At 39.0% G+C, this 20,986-nt stretch overlaps 1 protein-coding gene across 3 annotated transcripts; it reads right to left on the bottom strand.

Annotated features, from left to right (window-relative positions):
• Positions 1-910: 910 nt before the first annotated feature.
• LOC103462195 (homeobox-containing protein 1-like) lies at positions 911-20,719 on the bottom strand. 3 transcript variants are annotated; one of them, XM_008404837.2, is made up of 10 exons: positions 20,551-20,719; positions 13,362-13,853; positions 12,233-12,318; positions 12,024-12,134; positions 11,788-11,944; positions 10,392-10,474; positions 10,174-10,269; positions 8,111-8,205; positions 7,933-8,016; positions 911-7,271 (listed from the first exon to the last, which is right to left on the bottom strand). In XM_008404837.2, the coding sequence occupies exons 2-10, from the start codon at positions 13,850-13,852 to the stop codon at positions 6,966-6,968; spliced, it is 1,509 nt and encodes a 502-aa protein (XP_008403059.1). In that variant the 5' UTR covers position 13,853; positions 20,551-20,719; the 3' UTR covers positions 911-6,965. The 3 variants fall into 3 exon arrangements, with proteins under 3 accessions (XP_008403059.1, XP_008403061.1, XP_008403062.1); XM_008404839.2 differs by having other exon boundaries at positions 8,111-8,202; XM_008404840.2 differs by having other exon boundaries at positions 8,111-8,199.
• Positions 20,720-20,986: the final 267 nt, after the last annotated feature.

Genomic DNA, 20,986 nt, shown 5'->3' with positions numbered 1-20,986 from the left:
TTGTTGGTTTAACCCTCACTCCCTGAATTTAAAATGATATATAAAAATGTCTTGCTTTTAAGCAGAGGATTAATCAGGTAGATTGATGGGTGTGAGGAAAAATTAGCATGTGTTTCAAGTCATTTTCTAGTCTGTAGCATATGAGTTTTTTTATTAATGGTATAACCGCTTAAACAGCCCCACATCATGACTGGCACTTAACCACTAGATCCATACTTCCCATTAAGCTTAGGGAAGTGCGCACGTTTGATTTCTGCTGGGTGAACGTGACGCAGGGGCAGAGTCACGATCCAGGTACGGAGGCCTCAGTCCTCGATGCGGCAGCCAGAGGTTGGAGGTCAAAAGGCCACTGTAGTCGAAAAAATCCTTTAAAAAAACAGAACTTCCAACAAAAATGTGTGTTATTCACACTCCGACCACTAGATGGCAGCAATGTGGTCCCGATATGACCCTCTTCTGCTGCAGGAACAAAGATTTAAAGCAACTTGGTGACAATGACTTTACAAGGGGCTTAAAGGAATATATATTTACCAGTATGACAGTATTTCATAGTACATGACAGTATTTACTAGTTTTAACATTAATACTTTGTTTCTATTGTATGCAAAAACAACAAATTTCGTATTTGAGATCCACAGGTAAACTAACATTGCACTTCCCCACAGTGAGGCTGTGGAGGTGTTTCTTCTTCAGGGTCAATTACACAAGTGGTGACAAAATGGTTGAGACTGAGGTGAAGACTCACCAGGCCCACAGCTAAAATGGAATGGTTTCAGATCAAAGCTTGTGTATGTGTTGAAATGCCCTGGTCAAAATAAGACTTAATGTTATTTTACGGCTGCTCTCCGTCCAGCTGACTTTAGCTGCAGCTATTCTATGTACCAAGTAAGAAATGCAGCGACACAGAGCATCGAGTCTGATCAGCTTTTATTCCCTTGTAAATAGAATATCGATAAAAACACACCTTAAAAATAACAAATCAAGGTTTATTGAACAGATGAAAAAGTAACAAAAGGCATATGTAGATTTTCTACATAGCAATTACACAACAGTCTACTCGTCCAAAAAAGGCACTAAATCTTGAAATAGAAATGAACAAGGGGATTTTTAAAAAAAACAACTAATAAAAAAAACTGATCTAACATCCATCCAGTTGAGGTTTGATATTTTTGTTTTACAGAGATGTGTTGAAAAGCTTATTGCCAGACCGATGGAGATTACCATCGTTTTTTTCTAAAACTGCTAGAAGAAGTGTAGCGTTTCCAGTCCCTGGCTAATGGGATGAGAAGATTTAAGGCTGGAGAGTACACAGTAAATGACAACCGCATGAAAGATGTACATGTAGAAAACTGTTTTCATCTGAAGAATATTCAGAAACAAACATGATTGAAGGCAGATGTTGACCTGCAGTTGTACAAATGAGGAAAAAAAAAGAAAGGAGACTCGACAAACATCAATACAGATCAGACAGAACTGGAAGAGCAAAAACCTCTGGAAGTGGGTTTTCTTTTCACAACAACTCAGTGATTACATCACGTTCTGGCACAAAACGGTCATCAGGACACAGAACCTAAATCAACACAATGAAAACGGATTGAGGCTGAAAATAGGAAACCGATGGGGAAGGGGGAGGGGGGGTTAGCTTATTTTAAATACTGGCAAACAAATCAGTAATTTGTCTATTTCTGCAACACAATGTGTTCTGAATGAACAATCCACTCGTTTGTTTTTTTTAACACGAAAGATCCAATAACCTAAAACCAGTTTGCTCAGATCCCTTTCATGTCGTCCCCTCCTGTTTACAACAGATACAGTACATGTCCTTTACAACTTTAGTTTGAATAATTTCAAAATGGCAACACCAGACCCAGTAAGTCTGCCACATAGGCAGCGAATGAAATGATTCAAATAATCTCATGACAGCAGATTTTATCCTAAACTAACGACTAGCTTCCTTTCACAAAGGTTTCTGCTAAGCAGATTTAAACAAAACAAAAAAATAAGGTTTTTGGTGTAAATAATAAAAAATTATGACAGAGAACTACATAACTGATAATGCCACTAATGCTTATAGCAAAGATGGACAGCTCTGCTGTCATAAAAATGGAAACAATCCAACAATCCATCACCAAAAACACTGAAGATTCGTGTTAAAATCTCCCAAATTAGGAAGGATTTGAACAACTCATTGACTGGAGTAGAACTTCCCTTTACGATCAGTTTATATTTATTGAACCTACTTGGAGAAGCAGTTTCCCCTAACATCACATATCGTTCTTTTTTTTTTATTTTAAAGAACTTCATCACAGTTTTCCGACAGCGAGACCGTTCTCTGATCTGGTTTTTCTTTTAAAAGTCTGAAAAAAGTGGAAGCAGCAGCAGAGTAACGTTTGAGGAGTAGTTTCTGGCTGACGGGGAGTGTCTGAGGTATCCGTGTCAATGTTTAACTCTAAAATAAGAAGTTAACCTTTACATCACTGAAAAACAATGAACTGCTTTGAATGTACAGCCATTATAGAAGTCTGTTTGCTCAAAAACATAATAAAACAGAACAGATGATAGTTGAAATACAAAAACTAAGACTTGCTAAAACTAGAAATGAAGCGATTTCCACTTTACCCTGCTGATTCTGATTTCAACTTATTTGGATTTTTTAAACATTTTTATCTAATAAAAATGTATTGAAGATTCTTTGACAGTGGTCATCATTTTGATTAGACAAAGTAAAGTCATTCTAAAACTATCCATTATTTCTTAAAATTGTTAGCTTCTAATATTTGTCTACTTTTAGCTAAACGCAAAAAGTCCATCAAGGTACAAGTAGTAGGTTGTGTTTAATGATGGGAGTTTTTATTTTTGACGTGTTTTATTGATGATTAGGGTGGAAATAAAAAGTTTTGGGTTTTTTTACTATTGGATCAGCCGATTCGATCTCTGGCTGAATAATCGGTGCATTTCCAGTCAAATTTGCTACTTTTTTCCCAACCCAAACTGACTTACCTCCCAATTTATTATTAAATCGTTAAAGTTCTTAGCTCATTATTTAAAAGTAAGTCACCACTTCAGTTATAAACTAGGACTATATTCTTATAACTTCTAACTCATTGCATAACCACCTCGCATTTTACATCTGTTTTCCTGCTCAAGTTGCCCTTGGTAAAACCCATTTTACTTTCACTTATGAATCCCTTGGTGCAGAGACAATGATTCGGGCCAGCTGTATCACACTTTAACCCAAACCAAATGTTTTATCCCAGTGGTGGTGGATGTAGGACTTTTTAAAAAGGTCAGGAACAATTTGGAGCTCCCATAAAAATAAAAATAGGAGCCAAGTAGAAGTCTAGCCCACGTTTAGTATTCTGACCTTTTCATGCCTTTTTTAGCCGACTGCCAAATGATCGGCGCACAGCTGGGTGGGCTTCCCCTTCACTACTACTTTGCTCTGTTAGGTACAGCGCCGAGTTGTTTACCAACCACCACAAAGCGCTCCAGTCACAAAAACAACCTAAGTGAGCATACATCTGTAAGCTATAGCAGTGTTTGGGTGTTTGGAAAGAATCATAAAACGGTCCCCTGTAGCAACCGGGTCATTAAAGCAAAAATGAGCACTGTTTTCATTGCAACTGGAGCTTGAAATTTCCGTTCTTATTGGCAACAAGACTCAATTATTAAAAAAAAAAACAAACTACTTCTCTCTTTTAAAGTTATCTGAGGATCTAGTTATGTAGCAGTGACTCTAAATCAGTAACACTGTTGTTTTTCTCTGCTGGTTTTGTACGTAGTTTTGTGAACGGTTAATAACTTGCTAAAACATCTCGACTTGATTGTTAACCAACCAGTGACCATAACTTCCCCGGCCAGACAGCTCTAGACGTCTAATATTTCTAATGAATAACTATTTCAGAAGGAAACAGCAATTCTGTTAACAGTATTATGTCTTTTTGTTCTTCGTATTGTTGCACTTTTTCATAATGAGCTCACTCCTCATCATTTGTTACAATGATACCACAATAAAATGTTCCCACAACTGTTTGTGCCTTGTTTTGGGCGTGGCTTCCCCCACATCTGCCCTCTGGTGGTCATTAAAAAAATGCAGTTTTAAACTAACTGGTAAGCTGCATATTCAGTAAGAATGGATTCGATGTTAGACAAGAAGCTAAATATACGACAGACTTCCACAATGGCTGTACGTTCAGATATTATATTAAACTTTATTTTTTTATACGTTTTGAAGAGCTGAAGAGCGCTTCTCAGTGTCGTTAATTTGATGGCATTCATCAGTGGAGTAAACCGAGAGAAAGAGAAACTGAGGGAGGTTAGCAACCATTATTTTTCTCTTCCTACTGCTGCTGCTCTATTGTTCACTCAAAGTGATCACTAAAAGTTACAAACAGCTGGGACTCAAAGCACCATCGTATTCAATAAAGTGTCTTAACAAAACAAAGAAAAAATAATACAACTAATTTGTGGCAGTATGTGTTTAAAACACATGGCATACCCAGATGAAGCACAGATATACCAAAAAAAAAGAAAAATTAAAGTTAAACAAAAGTAGGAAGATGACGTAATTCACATGATTATTTGACACATCTGATGTGCCGTTTTGATTAGCATGTCTCGGTTGTTTAGAGCCATCCGTAACTATAACACACGTCAAAAATACACCGATAATAAAACTCAATACTTTGGCTAATGTTCCACGCACCTTTCACCAACAACACTCACTCAGGCTGATAGTTCCTCTCGATAGATGCTTATATGTCTATATATTGTTACATAAAGTATACCATATGGGTGTGTGTGTGTGTGTGTGCGCACACACACCTACTTACACGGTTTGTGTACGTTTTCAGCTCGCTTTTTGTTTCTAGCTTCTAAAACGGGCTGAGTCCATCCCGACCGACTCGTCTACGTCGAAGGCAGATCTCACAGTGATCAATCATTCTCGGATACAAAATGAATAAATAATAACCGATCGAACTTGAGAAGTCGCTTTACATGGCTATATTATATACAAACGTTTGTAGTTTTGGCTTTCTTTGAGTCGCAATAAAATCTAAGAAGTGAATACTGAGGTGTTTTTTTTTATATATATCTACTGAATACCACGTTCATAAATATCACTTAAATGTATAGCCTTAAAATACTCTGAGCAGCTGTTTTTAATGCAGATTAAATTCCTATTTAGTTTCTGATGGGCATGTGGAAGCAGTGCATTAAAAAGAGTCTCTCAGATCGGCTGAAGAAAATAAAAAAAATCATTAAGCACTGAATCTGAAGTTAGACTCTAAAATATGAAAGCGATTTTTCTTTCTTTAAAGTCAGTGAAAAAATGTTCAAACTATATTTAGCGTTACATTTTATGCGTTGCCTTGCAAAAGTATTCACATCCCATGATCTTTTTTGCTTTTCATTGTGTTGGTTGACAAATGGCAGAATATTTATGGGGTATTTTACGACCAACACATTTTTGTGTTATGAGCAACTCTGATCGACTTCCCTGTTCCTGGAGAGAAAAAACAAACAAAAACCAGAGCATGACACTGCCACTACCCTGTTCTGATATTGGGAAAAAAAATAAAAATAAAAAATAAGGATATCTGTGATCATGTGCCTCATCCATAAGGGTAGACCTATTCAGTCCAATCTATGCTCTGGACTCAGAGCGACGTCATGAAATACAGGGTTTCCCTCAGTGTATCATAAGCCTGGAGGGTCACCAGGCTTTACTTATACCACCAGATGTAGCATTGTTAATTAATTTATTTATATTTTTTAATGATTGCCTTTATTTAAAGACCTTATAGTTTGTATTTAGGTATTGCATGCATTATATTTTCAAATTTCTTATCAACTATAAACATGTTTTACCTCAAAAACGTGGTGGGATAGCAAGACTTTCTAAGCGCCCCGAGCTCAGCAAGTTTTCTGGGGGAAACCCTGACATAAATATTGGCTAATATTGTTTATCAGCCATAGCAGCATTATTAATATCAGACATCAATATTGGCCCAAATTTTTAAATCGGTGCATTAAAACCCCAATAAAAAAGCATTAAATATAGTGGTTGTAATCTGACAAAACATGAAAAGCTTCAAGGGTTGTGAATATATTGCAAAGACATAGCAAACCAAGATGCCCTTTAAATGTGTCTATATTTTATAGCCATTTTAGCCATTATATATTAAGTTTACTCTGCGGGGTTGAGGGGATTATTCTGCTTCTGCCTCTCTGAAGATAATTACTTTTCATTATCATAAAAACTGCTGCGACCTCAAGCCTGTTCTGTGCCTACACGGATTCATCTGCCAGAAATCTGGCGTGAAAATGCGACGACGATCACCATAAAAGATTCAGTAAAAATAAGAAAAAAAAGAAAAAGAAAAACATGAAGCTCATTTTTATATTCCTATACACTGAGGCTGTTCAGTTGAAATCACAGTGCAAGACCCCTGAAAGCATTTGATTCCCAAGCCAAATACAGCGTAGCCCTGCTGCGAAGGATGCGGTCTTCTACGGAAGCCCGCACACGAGGCTTCATGTCCCGCTGGACGGCCATCCGGGGAAGATTTAAATCAATCTATCTCCAATCGAAAACAACCCAGCAAAGAAATCGCTCGGGACCATTCGGGCCGTTTCCCTGGGAGTGTCGGAGATGGAGGTTTTCCGAGAAGCCGACTTTTCTTTGCAGGATCTGATTTGAGATGCAGGTTTGAATCTCCCACGGATCGCCAGATACGGCTAACGTATAAAGGTTCGTCGTTATCATCATATTACACTATTAACAGCTATACGAGTGTAGCAGAGTAGGTTGGTGGTTGGAGGTAGGGTTGGGAGGTATCTCAGGGTTGGAGTTTTACACAACGTTTGGTCTTTTTGTTCACTTATAACATTCCTATAAAATCTGCTTGCATATAATGGACACCTGTTCTGACAGCTCCAGCGTCTGACGGTTTCCCCCTCCGTCAGTCGTCATCCACGCTTTCCGTCTTGATCTGATTCCCCGCGTCCGCCTGATTGGCCGAGGCCGGGCTGCCGCGACCGGCCGCCGTCTTCTCCGACGTCGCCGGGTTCTGCGGTTCGGAGAGCACGACGTGGAGGCTGGGGTCATCCTGAAGGGATGGGGACGGGGGGGACCAGGACGCGCCCGTCATTCTGGATCCTTCTGCCTGAGAGCCCGCCCCCGACAGGAGGGAGCGGCCGATCAGCGAGGCGCCCCGCTGGCCTCCCCTGGCCAGGGCGGAAAACCAGCTGGGCAGCTGCGGCGGAACCTGATGAAGGGGAAACATTAGGAAGACGGTCAGCAGATGTCAGGATTGTTTGGTTACCAGGGCTGTAACTAACGATTCTTTTACTAAATCAATTAATCGTATCAAACAAAAAGGCATGTTCTGCAGATTTTTCCGCTTAGCCACTTTACAATGTCAGAAGATGCAAATAAGAAAACAATTCAACTCTTTTTTTTAAGAAAAACATTTTATTGCCTAAAATATAACACCGCATTCCTTCGGTGAACACTAGATCATTTGTAGCAAAAGATGCATATGCAGCTACAAAAATATTTGTTACATTAACATGAAAAGCTCAACTTAACACCGATACAGTGTAGTGTTGCTCTGTTTATGATTTTAATAATTGCAAAATGTGCTCAATTTTATTTGATTTTTTTTACAGAATTTGAATCATGCGAAGCTCAAACTGTGCCACTCGAGTTCAAGGTGGAACGTATTTACAAAGATTTCCATTTTTATTTTGAATGCAAAATATGCATATTTTTGTACCGTTTTGGGTTAGTTACTCATCTGTGTGTTATTCTTATGACAAATTGCTCATCTATTCTTTTTAAAGAGTCTTTATACTCCAGATAACAATTAATCAACTACTAAATTAGTCGAGGATTAATCATGACTAGTCGTTCAGCCCAACAGTTACCTGGGTGGGAGAGGACAGATCAGCTCGACTGAAGGCAAACTGCCTGGCTGAAGCTCTCTTGTCAAACAGGGACACGTCGCAACCCTGCAACATGCAACAGGTTAATTACACGCTGCATTAAACATGGCGGTGCCGTGGATTGTGCGTGAAGTTAACTCGCTGTGCAGGTTTAGCTCACCTGGTCAGGGAAGTCGTTGCCGTCCACCTCGTCGCCGTTGGACTGGCCTCCTGGACTTTCGACCTCAATGCCATGGCTCTCTAAGATGGCTGCTTCTTCAAAAACACAAACCTTATCATAGCATATCAAAGCTGAACGAGCAGCAAGAGTAAACGGCGGACAGGGAGGGCCGGCTCTAAAAGACCAACCAGGATTTCGAGAATGTTCAGTCAGCTTCTCAAATGTTACACATGCATGTAAGTTGCACAATAGATGATATTTTCCTAACTTTATAGTAGAATTAAGTTAAATACAACCTAAATTGAGATTTTCCAGCTCTGGTTTGTGACTTGAGTGTTTTTCTAGCTTTCAACACCTCCATTCAGTATATAACGAGCTTTAGATGTTAATGGCATGTTTTAAACAACTATTGGATTTAATTGCTTACGTTCACATTTTATAAGGGGCCAGAATTATTTCACAGGTCTGTGGGGAAGGAGGAATGTTTGAGGGGACTAATTGCTTTGGCGTTTGGTCACAGTGTATTAATGCAATGCCCAAAATATACAGCACAGCTCTAAATCATATCTAAACCTGATTTAAGATGAGGTACAAAAATAAAATTGGACATATTTAAGACTTTTTGACACGTGGAGTTAAGATTTTTAAACTTGCGGTTTTTCTAGAATTGCGCTGGTGTTAGTGGCAGTTGTTGCAGGTTTGGACAGTTATCCCCTCTGGTTTTGGATGCTGTGCAGCTGGAAAACCAAAAGGGATAATTGTTGTTGGGTTTTTTTTTTACTACCCAGAGAAGGTGATTAGCTTCTAAAAAGCTTAAATAATACATGAACTGTGACCCCAGAACTCAGACGAATTGAAAAGCAGGGTGTTTGATTTCAAGAGGAGCTGCAAAAGCAAATGAGGCGAGTTAGCAGAGCTAGATATTTCATCCAGAACATGATACTGTGGAATATTGTCTATGCTGCCCTGAAATTGAGCTGTTAGCATATCATGATGGTCATGAGGCTGCCATACAGTCTTCAGCCAGAGGCTTCTTCAGATTTGATGCAAGACTGACTGCTACCAGAAACCCTTCCTGCCCACAGCATCACCATCCACAATGACAAACTGAATATACTTAGATGATGAGTTATGTCAATATTTAATCAAATTATATTTTTGAACTGATGTATACATTTGTTCACAGATTTCCATTTTAAAATGGATGAAAGGATTATTAAACATAAGATTTCACACATTTTATTGTCATTTTTAGCACTTTAAAATTTACATGTAAAGTGTGATAGAAATTAAATATATATATAATATTATATGATATAATAATAATATAGGTAACACTTTATTTGAAGGGGGGTGAATAAGACTGACATGACACTGTCATAAACATGACATAACACCTGTCATGACCATGAATAAGCCTTCATGAATATTTATGACTGTTATCATAAAGCGCCATTTGGTAAATTATGACACTTTTAATACAAAGTTGACATTATTCGAAATGTCTTTGTTATGACAACTTGACATTAACCAATAAATCATTACTGATACAAATTTGTTATAAAAGTATTACTGCACTAAAATTAGGTAACTTTATGTTACCTAATTTAGGTTAAATTATAAACAGTAATGATTGTATAATTTTGATTAGCTGACATTTAGACCTGCTCTTGCTCCCCTCTGCTGTCATCTTGCCTTGTAGTTTGTCTATGTGTTTTTTATGTGCATTCTTGTTTTTAGTATTTTTACTAAGTGCATTGTCGTTGTTATTTTGTTTATGTGATTATGTAGCTTTACTTTTATTTCTTTAGGGTGACTTTTACCAACTGTATGAGGACAGTCGGTGTAAAATAGCCTTCTGGCTAACTCTGGTATATGTTATTAACATGCACTGTCTGTAAAATAAATAAATACATTTAAATAAAATTATTAGTATTATTTTAAAAACCTTTAAATAAAAATAGTAAAATCTCAACAGTTGGAAAACTAGATAACATCTAAAATGTAGTGTACTCTAGTATAAATGCATGAGCATCTAATACAAACACAGAAGTAAACATTACCTATGTTGGCACGCCTCTTGATGTCTTTACGCCGATTGGCGAACCAGTTGTAGACCTTGAGAGACGTAACTCTCTCCAAATCAGACAGCTTCTTTCCTGCCACACACACACAGAGACATGTGACCTCTGGACTGCCTGCTTCATTGTCTCCACAATTACAATACAAAGTATGATGCAGGCGAACCATTTGTGGTAAATAAAAGTGGGGAAAATAATACCTGGTTTTTGAATGACAGCATTGCAGGCAGTGGCAATCTCCTCCCTCTTGGCTTCATCGGGATACTGGTTATCACTGAAGTAGCTGTTTATACATAATCACATTCATTACAGGAAAGTTCCTTTTACTGCACCTGTAATCAGTGAACTTTCTCACATGTCAGAGCACAGCCACAGACTTGAATATATAGACACGTTGCATGTTAAAGTTTATTATAGCGGTAAATTTGGCGCTTGCGCACAACGCTGAAGGGCACAAAGACGATTCTTTAACATGCCATCCATAGCTGCGCAGCTGTGGTCGATCTATGCCGTTAACAAAATTAAACCTGGAAATGTAAGTATTATTAATTCAGTGCAGTGTGCCTCAGCAAAGGAAAAAAAAAAGCTGAAAAACCCTTAAACCACTCAAAATCACTCCTATTCTTTGTTTTTCACGCTGTGTCGGCTATACAACACACAGACCTGTTGCCATAGCGACTGACTGACAACACCTCCACAGGATTCAACACCAAAAAACACACAAACATTTCCCACACAAAGAACATTCAGTCCATTATATTATAGGCTCAATGTTTATTTTGCGATTATAGAAGTGATCGTATGAACACCACGGTGGCTGATATTAGCTAATTTAAAGACCTGATGGTCTGTCAGAGAGTCGGTGTGTGGGTCGCCTTTTTTTATTTTACTGAACCAAAAGAAACCGAGTTCTGCAGCACATCTACATGTTAAGGTTGTCAAAGTCAAGCTAGCATAGCTGGCCATAGCTGGTCACTCAAGCCATTTTTTTTATTAAAACTTTTCACTGACCTGTGAAATGTGATACCCTTGCTCCTTGTTATCTAGTTGTTGATATGTTGATAGTTAGTAGCAAAGCACTGCGTCCTTTTTTCTTTTATTTATATAAGCCGTACATTAAGATTAAGCACATTATGGTGACAACTTGACATCTGAAACCAACGGTAGTCATCGGTGGCTAGAAGTTTTGTTGATCTTGTGTGAGTGACTTCACATTGCAACGTGTCTATAGATCCATTGAATATTATTGAAAAGTTAATTTATTGTAGGAACTTCATCACTCAGCGAAACACATTACAGAGTAATTACACACAGATGGAGCTTGATTTATTTCTGTTAATTATGATTTTTTGCTTACAGTTAATAAAGACATGACTTTAAAATTAGAACATTACCAAAAAACGGTTTAATACAGAACTGTAGCCTCAATGAAAATTAAGTTTAATACCTGCTGAATTTGACAATTTTCAATCTGAAAAATGAGCTTCACTGGGTCGCATATTCTAATTTATTGAATATGGCTGTATGTTGATATGGACACTCAAAGTTTCCAACAGGAAGCACAAGCTACTGTAAAATCTTGCTTTTGTTGCCCACCTCTCCATGACAGCCAGACACTCCTTCCTCCAGGTGAATCTGCTGCCCCGTCTCAGCCGGAAGCCCCCGGGGGCCGAGGCGAACGGGGGCGGGGTCTGGTGCCAGTCCATCATATCCTCCAGAGCCAGCGGGGCCGCCCGCATGGCCAGAGTGGCCCCTGTTGTTACGCAGACTGTTAGCTTGCAGAAGTTTAACCTGAACCCACATTAAGGAGGTTCTTATTCACACATGGTTACCGGGGTTCGTCTTCTCCAGCTGGTACCAGCGAAAGAAGGCCCGTTTCTTCTGCTCGCTGAGGTCCGACCCCTGCTGCAGGAGCCAGTGGGAGATCCGGCTCTGACTGATCCCTGGAAAATGACGACTTCGTGTCACTCAGTAGGGCTTGTCAAGTACTTTTGTTTTTTGCTTTTGTTTTACTCTAGTGTTTCGTCGGACCAACACTCACCTGTTACCTGAGCAACCACGGCCTGGGAGATCCGTCTGTTCGCCAGGAAGGACTTGATCTCCTCTTTGATCACGCTGCTGTCCCTCCTACAATACACAGCCACAAAGTACAAAACCTATCTAAATCTACAACATCAGAGGAGAACATTAGTTCACACTTATAGCATGCAGGTAACAGAAACAGTGTGTAAAAACGTGTGTGGGTGTGAGGATGTCTGAAGGTAATGTTTGCTCTGCCTCTAGTTTGAATTCATCTTCACACATTTTCAAATCAATACTACCGAGATGCTGCGGCCCGGCTGCAGACTGCAGATGAGACGCATCAGAGTACACGTGTGTCTGTGTGTGTGTGTGTGTGTGTGTGTGTGTGTGTGTGTGTGTGTGTGTGTTCGCGTGCGAGTGCACGTACATTTGTGTGTTTGTGATTCAGACTGATATGAGCCTCTGACTGAATGCAGCTTTATCCATCAGGGCTGGGCGATGCAACTTAAAAATAACATCTCAAAAAAATCTTTTTAACCAGATCTGATTTTAATTGATTTTTTTTCTCGCTTTCTTTTCTATAAAAAAAAAAAAATTCAAGAAGTGGATCTTATTTCAACCAGTGCTTTCTGTAAGTATCAGAAAGCGATGCTATGACGGAGTATCAGGGTTAGGCTCTGGATATTAATTAATTATATGATATTAGCAGATTAAGGACACAATTATACAAGTAAAAATGTCTTAAAAGTTGACCTGATTTCAAAGTCCAACAAATAAATAGACTCTGACAAACAAGATGGCTGCCCTGGGCGGCGACATGACTCTGAATTATGGAAACTCAAGGAGTAAATTAGTGGGGGGAAAAAAATCCAGATTTTCTAAAAATGAAATCTTCAACAATCAAGAATTCAATAAAAATCAATAAAATTGATTTATCGCCCAGCCCTAATATACTAATATGAACAGTTCTATACTTTTAGAACTGTTCATCTCTTTCAGACTGCATTTAAAAACTTTGTTTCTATCAAAGACTTTTGGATTTGGTCCTTCTTAGAACAATACCATGTAGACGACTACGTTTGATTTTCTTTTGATCTGGCTCTTTTTTTATATTGGTTCGTCTTCTCCTAAGTCTGGTCACATCTTACCGCATCAAAAACTCCACTTTATCATCCAGGTCCAAGTCTTCCTCACTGGCCTCAAACCCAAAGCCCGGTGCAGTCACGCTGCCTCCGACCACTGCCAGAGGAAACCGTGGCGGAGAAAGCTTCCCGTTGGCGACGGCACCAAGTCCATTCTGGACAACAACCGGTGAGGCTGTCGGGACCGGCAGAGGCGGGGAGGCGGTGTCCAAGTTGTTGCCAGGTGACAGGGAGAGTCGGTTGTCCGGAAAAACCGTCTGAGTGGAGGCGGAAGTGGTGGACGAAGAGGCAGAGACGGAGTTGGAGGAAGACAAGGAAGACGAGGGCGGCAGGTAGGAAGCTTTGCGGGCCTGCTTGTGGCCATTCTGTCGGTCCAGGTGATCGAGAGTGTCCAGAGCGTGGAGAACCTCCACCTGAGTAATGCCGGTCCGCCGGAGCCTCTGGAGGAGATCAATCTGTTCGATGGTGAAGCGAGGCTCCTCACTCTGCTGGAACATCCTGGAAAACATAAAAATTAGAAAGAGTTAAAAGTTGGAGAGCACCAATTGCAGTATTTTGACCGATCACCAAAGTTTAAAAAGCCTGACCGGCCGATTCAGATATTTTTTGACAACTGTCATATGTTACAAGGTCACAATTACGAATATATTGGCAGTAACATCAGTATCTGCCTATATGAGTAATTTCAACATATCGGTATCAGCCGATATGTTGAAAAAAAAACAGCCGATATCAACAACCCGTATTTATTTCCATCTTGTTGCTGTCTGTTACTTTGAGTTGTTTTTTTCCAAAGGTGTCAAAACGGTGAGGAAATGTATACGATATAGGTAAATATATATATCGGTTATGGGTCATAAAATCAGTATTATCATTACTGGATGTCGATACTGGCTTCATATTGGTAAATGACTGAACTTACTGTATATAGTGATTTTCCAGTCATTTTGACCGCTCAAAGCACTTTACACTAGAGTCACATTCACCCATTTACACACACATTTATACACCGATACGCACATTGACATGTGGCAGGAGGAAGCTGGAATCGAACCTATAACCTTCTGATTGCAAGACGATGACTCTACCCACACAGGCACGGTAGCCTATTGGTGCAGCCCAAGTCAATATAGACTTTCAATGTTCTATGAAACAATAATAAAAAAAAAAAACTTATTTTAACTGTCCATGAGGCAATGCTCTCAAATGTACATGAAAAGTTTAGAGTATTTCTGTCCAAACTACTAATTAGCTAAACTGGAAAAAAAAAAAAATCCTTAAAAAAAAGAAAACATGCACAATAAATTAACTGCAGACCTGGTTAGGGCCTCTTACCAAAAATAAAATGCACAGAAGTATTTTGCTTTCACAAACTCACAAGCTTTTACAAAATAGATTAAGCCATTAATATAGTATCCTAAGTTTTAGGTTTTCTTGCAGTCCAAAACAAAAGTAGCTAAATGCAGCAGCTTTGTAGCCATTTAAATGTACATAAGATTGGTGAATAAAACCGGTCTCACATTCAAGCATCAGCCAATCGCTGATCACCCAAAAGTATGAAAATTGGAGCCGATCGACTGGCCAACAGATCAACTGATGCACCCTGAGGTAAAAGGAAAAAAAGGAATTAAGATCCGCTTCCATATTATATTAAAACTAGTCGAAGCTGATCAGTGCTCCCATCTTCTCATGGCCACCTCCAGCTGAATAATGTTGAGACAACAGCTAACTTCTTAGGCAATTTGGAGCAATCAGTTAAATCTACAAGACTAACACCAGGTATGTCGGTGTGTTGGTTTATACCAGTCAACCATTAAATCCAAATAAACCCAGGAGACTTAAGATGTATTATATTAAGCTGAAAAGTTTCAACTAACAACATACAAGTAGGTACATATCAAGGTATTCCCTTATTGGGTCAGGGCGAAAGAAGTGCTGTATACAAGTGTTGGGTACATAAAGGAGGCTCCTGACTAGCAGGTACCACAGATGGCAGATAAGGCCATCAGTAGCAGAGCATTGTGTCACAAGTAGGGTTATGTGATATATCACTAAGATATATGAAACATTACTATCTCAAAAGACTGGTTGGAATGTATTATTTCTTATTTGTTGACTTTTATATTTGAAGAGTCAGGGAATTGCAGCATATAATGAATCCTTAATGTCTGATGACCTTTACTCACTGTTTTGAGTGGCGGTCAGACACTCCACCGACTGGCTGATGATATTACTGCTTTTGTGATTAGAGATGCCCATGTCAGCAATTTACTGGAGGGCTTGTTATACTATATGTTTTGCAGAAACTGACTTGTGTTGGTTTTATTTCAATTTAACAATAAAAAGTAACCAGAAAAATTCCTTAAGAAAATTTGTACATGAAAACTGGGAGTAGAGATGGACTCAGACCTGAACCTACAGAGACACATAAAGAGCATTTCCAGGAATAAAGGAGTAATGTCTCAGTGAGATCTAGAGAAAATCATCCATATGTTTATCTTTAGTCGCATTGATTACTGCAACAGTGTCTTCACAGATCTGGATAAAAAAAATTTGAAATCTGCAGCTGATCCAGAACGCTGCTACTGGCGTACTGACTAAAATCAGGAAGATGGAGCACATCACCCCAGTTCTGAAGTCCTTCAGCTGCTCCCTGTAGCTTACAGGGTGGATTTTAAAACAATTATGTTAGTTTATAAATCACTGAATGATTTAGCACCAAAAGATCTGTTGTCATATCAGCCTTCCAGACTTGTTTGTATGTTAACCACAATATTTGAGCTTCAAATCCTGTCTTGAACCTCAGGTTACATCCAACAGTCCATGAAAAAATAAAGTTTTTATTTTGAAATGAAAAATCACAATATGATAGTATTAGCAATTTGCTATAGAAAGCAATCAATCTACTTTCCTAAATGTAGGCTTTATGCTCATATTAATGGTATTAACTAACTAACACTGTGTCTCATGCTGACTTGAACTAATATACTATTTTTTGTGAAAATGCTAAAATTGGTTAACCTGCAATTAGCAGGTTAGACAAAAACAGCGATGGTCAGAGTTTATGTAAAAAAAAATTATGGAACAAAACACAGGACAATACTGGAAGGAAATTTGTTAAATGGTTGAAAACCAGCCCCCAAGACTCAGCCAAGGGTTTACATCTAGCAACCCTAAACATGCAGCCACAGCTGTAGTGGACCGGCTTAGATCCACTACAGCTACTTACAATAGACATTGTAAGTCTATTCATGACATACAATGTAACAGTCAAAGTCAATCTTTAGTAAAAATTTAAAGTATATGTCCACTCCCTCTGTTCGACCTGACTGAAACACAATATACAGCATGTAATGATTAAAAAACAATCTCAATAACGACTTGAGGAGTGAAGACTGCGCATTAATAAAACAAACCAAAGAATGACTGCTTTAAATTTACATGTCAGCTTCTTAACTGCAGCATTACAAACTAAAACACACACACACACACGCACACACACACAGCAGCTTCTTGAACAGCGCTCTGCAGCTGCTATCCAGATATGAACTGCATTCCTCCAGATTCAATCAGGCTTTTATCTGAGCAGAGACGTTTTCAACCCCAGTAATCATATAACGTTATGCAAATGGCCCCAGTTCTGTATTGTGTTGTGTTCCATGATTTCAAAAGCAAAATGAACCCCGAGTTCGATGCAGCTTCAGCCTGCAAAATGTAAATTCTAATCATTGGTTGTATTTTTGTTGTGCCTTGACTCTTAAAGCATACAGTCACTGAATTAAACTGGGGGGAAAAAAGAAAAGCTGCCCTGATAATAACAACAAAGCCAGTCTGTGCTAGAGGTGGGGCGGGAGGGGGAGGGAGCCGAGTAAGATAAACAGAAATAAGAGATAACGCATCCGTCTTAATGCGTTTCTTTCTGGAGCAAAGAGAGAGACAAGAAACAGGCAACAGAAGAAAATTAAAGTCAGCGGGCAGATCGACGCATATAAAAAGAAATGGAGATAGAGGGTGTGTGTGAGTGAGTGTGTGCGTATGTGTGTGTATGTCTTAGGAAAAATGCCAAGAAAATTTTACATCTCTGGCAGCCAAGCTACATAGTTTCTCTTCCTGCTGCAGAGGATGACTCATGGTATATCAAATCAGACTGAAACAAATAACAGAGAGCTGCAGAATTACAGCAAAATGGGCTTGTGTTGGTAAATTATGTATGAGGGAATATGCGTGTTGTCAATCTGCATTAAATTACTTCCAGGTCTGATTTAAAAGGTGATACGGCCTAACAGATATGCACTAAAAATAGCAGCTGCAACGCCGTGCAAAAGAACTGAGACCTTAGAACCTCTTCGCATTGTGTCGCAGTACAATGGACAAACTTTTACAGATTTTATTGGGTTTTTATGTGCCAGACTGACACAACGCAGTGCATAACTGTGAGGTGGATGGAAAATATGTTATTTTCAAACTTTTTCTTTTATTATTTCATTTTACAAAACAAATCAATATTGCCGTTATGCAAGAGTGATAAGAAGGAAACCATTACTGAAATAAGTCCAGTTCACAGTTTGCCACAAGACATATAAGGGTCACGATAGAAGACAGATTGTCTTAGCCAACATGTAAACACTATCACAAAACAGTGCCACGGTGTAACAAGGTGGTGGCAGTATTATGCTGTGGGGATGCCAGTCAGAGATGATGAGAAGAGGAGCTAACAGAGCTAAAGGCAGGAGAATCCTGTGTCGGGGTGAAAAAGAGTTCAGATTGCAGGGGGAATGTTAAATTTTAACTAGGACAGCGAGTCTGAACATAGAAAGTTACAATGGAGTGGTTTAGATCAAATTATATACATGCATTAGACATGGCCATGTCCAATCTTAAATCTAAGTGTGAATCTGACAAGACATGATAATTCATATTCAACCTAATCTGCAAAAGGTGGTTTTACAGATTATTATTCTGCATGATTAAATAGATCCAAATGCCTGCCACACTTTACAGTCTTTTACATGTAAAAAAATTTAATAAAATCATGTATTTCTTTTCTTACCCTTCACAAGTATGCACTACTTTGTGTTTGTCTATGGTAAAGGACTCAAATAAAACACATTGTGGTTGACATGTGACAAGTTAAAGGAGTACAAATACTTTTGAAAAGTGCTGCAACACTGGAAAGCTGATATTTTTCTAATTATAATCTCTTTTCTCTGGTTTATTCTACCGTATCTACAGCTCATCCGAGATTGATTTTTCAAAAACCACGTGTGGCTTTGTGGCTTGACCGATGTAGATCTGACATTGAGAGAGAGTGTGAGGAACATGTTTAGTCATCTTCCTTTATGCAGATGTTTCCAGGCTGCATACTATATTTTACCTCAGAAACTTCTCAAGGCGACGGCCTGAAAACGACTGGAAGGCTCAAATGCCAAAGCGTGCGGAGAACGACGGGGTCAATCCTATAATGCTGACAAGACGCTGGTAGCTTCTTATAAAGTGTCTCCAAAGCAGCGTGGGGATTACATGAAAGTGCACGCACTGCCAGAATATTTTGACCCGGCAGCTCAAAACTGCATTTCAAAACGACAAGCGAGATGCTCGTGAGACAAAGCTTTAGTGGTTATTCGAGTTAATGAGGTTGACCTCTGTCTGAGGATTACAAGAATAATCAAGACTAAAATAAAAATAAAATAAATAACTTTGTAGCACCATCTGATAAGTCCTCAGTCACACACACACACACACACACACACACACACACACACACACACACACACACACACACACACACACACAAATCTTTCACACTATTCCGACCTCAGGCTTCCTACATACTTTTCCTCTCAAAATTAAGTAGTTTTCCAGACTCAATTTCCCAGCGTGCTTTCCTTTTTATTCCATTTTTAACATAAATGGCTGGATAAATAGATGATGGGTGGAATTAGGGGTGGGCAATAGGGACTTAGAATTTTATCACAATATTTTGTGATACTATTGTAAGAATAAAACTGATAATAAAAAACTATTCATTTTTTAGTCTGCTATATGGCTGTGACTGCAATAGAGCCACAAATATTTTTCTTGAAAAGTTTTCCCATTTGAATAGGCTTCTTCAGGATGCCACTAATCACATTTTTTATGCTCATTTGAAACAGACAGTGGATAAAATAGTAAAAATAAAATTTCTGATAATACTGTCAGTTTTGCGGTGTTTTTTTTTAGATATCGTTAATTTCGATATATCTAGACAACGATAAATCAAAATTCTCATCATGATATTTTTTTATGATAAATGCTCACCGCTGTATGGAATGATGGATAAAATAGAACTTTTAAACAAACGGGATAGGAAACACAAATATTTACCATCCCATACTATATTTTACCATCCTTAATAAGCCCTGGAAAACATTTAAATCTTCATCTTCCAGAGTTTCCCGGAGACTGTGTGGGACATTTGGATCCTGTGTGCTTTTCTCCAAAAATAACTCGATGCCCGCTGAACTCGATCTCTCCACCAAAAGAAGAGTATAAACTTGTTAAACAATAACTGTACAGCAGAGGTTGAACCCAGTGAACTGGCCGTCCAGGCTTCTTACCCAGACGTGGCATGGGGAGCGTGTTCTGCTGCACACATGTGGAAGCAAAGATCGTCTTTACGACCGGACTCGCAGCTGAAACCGCATCAAGAAAAACACCAACCGCTGCTTAAAGTGGCCAGAGGTTACACTGTGGGTGTCTCTAGAAGTTGCGGGGTTTATTATGATCAATTTCATGACCAATTACGTAAAAGTACACTGGGTTACAATCCTTAAGCCTTGCTTAACCATAAACGTCTGCGCAAAAAAAAAAAAAAATGTCCTCGCGCATATATTTTTGTTTAATTACGCATAAAACATGCGTCTGAACGACGTTATTAGCATTTACCAATGGTTAGAAAAAGTTGACTTTGCGTTAGGCTACCGATAAACTGTATATATACCGATAATAAGTCAAAATGTCCCGTTTTATTCAGCTGAAACCGTATAGGAGGCGTGAAACTAACCAGCCGAGGAAAACCCCGCGGCTCTGGGGATTTTTAAGGAGTTTGCAGTTATCACCTTACTGGGAGAGAGAGAAAAAAAGGGGAAATACATCGGGGCTAGCAGCCGCAGCTGGAGCGTTTGAAGACAGCAGTTGTTAGAGCTGAAACACTCACCTTATTCCAGTCCGAGAGCCTCCACAGATGTTAGTTTGATCATATATCTGCCGCCTCGGAGCGCAGAGACTCGGGGACTGTCACAGTTTTCCCAAAATGTCTCCCCCCTGCTTCTAATTGGGTTTCAATCCGCCGTCAGACAGATTCGCCTTTTGTCCGGCAGACAGACGCCATATTGACACTGTGACGCGAGGGCCGACGGGAGTGGTAGTTCAAAGGGTTTACTGTACAAGAAGTCCATACAGCGGGTAGTTTATTATGGGCAAGGTGATCAGTATATTGAGTATAGATATCTGTTTTTTCCCCCTCAAGAATTAAAGTATGCAAAGTAAATATATTTCACCGAGTTATCACTTAGTTAACTTCAGTAAAGCTATACCTGCATAGTATTTGGAAAACACATAACTGAGATACTACTATTAAATACCGACTGACA

This window comes from Poecilia reticulata, linkage group LG3, assembly GCF_000633615.1.
Source record: "Poecilia reticulata strain Guanapo linkage group LG3, Guppy_female_1.0+MT, whole genome shotgun sequence".
Classification (NCBI taxonomy): Eukaryota; Metazoa; Chordata; class Actinopteri; order Cyprinodontiformes; family Poeciliidae; genus Poecilia; species Poecilia reticulata.
This window is presented reverse-complemented; position numbering and strand designations above follow the sequence as displayed.

What these genes read in the sequence shown, in the direction of transcription:
- LOC103462195 (XM_008404837.2), bottom strand. Translation starts at nt 13,852, where the DNA reads ATGTTCCAGCAGAGTGAGGAGCCTCGCTTCACCATCGAACAGATTGAT. An exon ending in GCAACGACTTCCCTGACCAG is followed by an intron (nt 8,017 to 8,110) that starts GTGAGCTAAACC and finishes TGCATGTTGCAG; the next exon opens with GGTTGCGACGTGTCCCTGTT. An exon ending in ATCTGTCCTCTCCCACCCAG is followed by an intron (nt 7,272 to 7,932) that starts GTAACTGTTGGG and finishes CCCCTTCATCAG; the next exon opens with GTTCCGCCGCAGCTGCCCAG.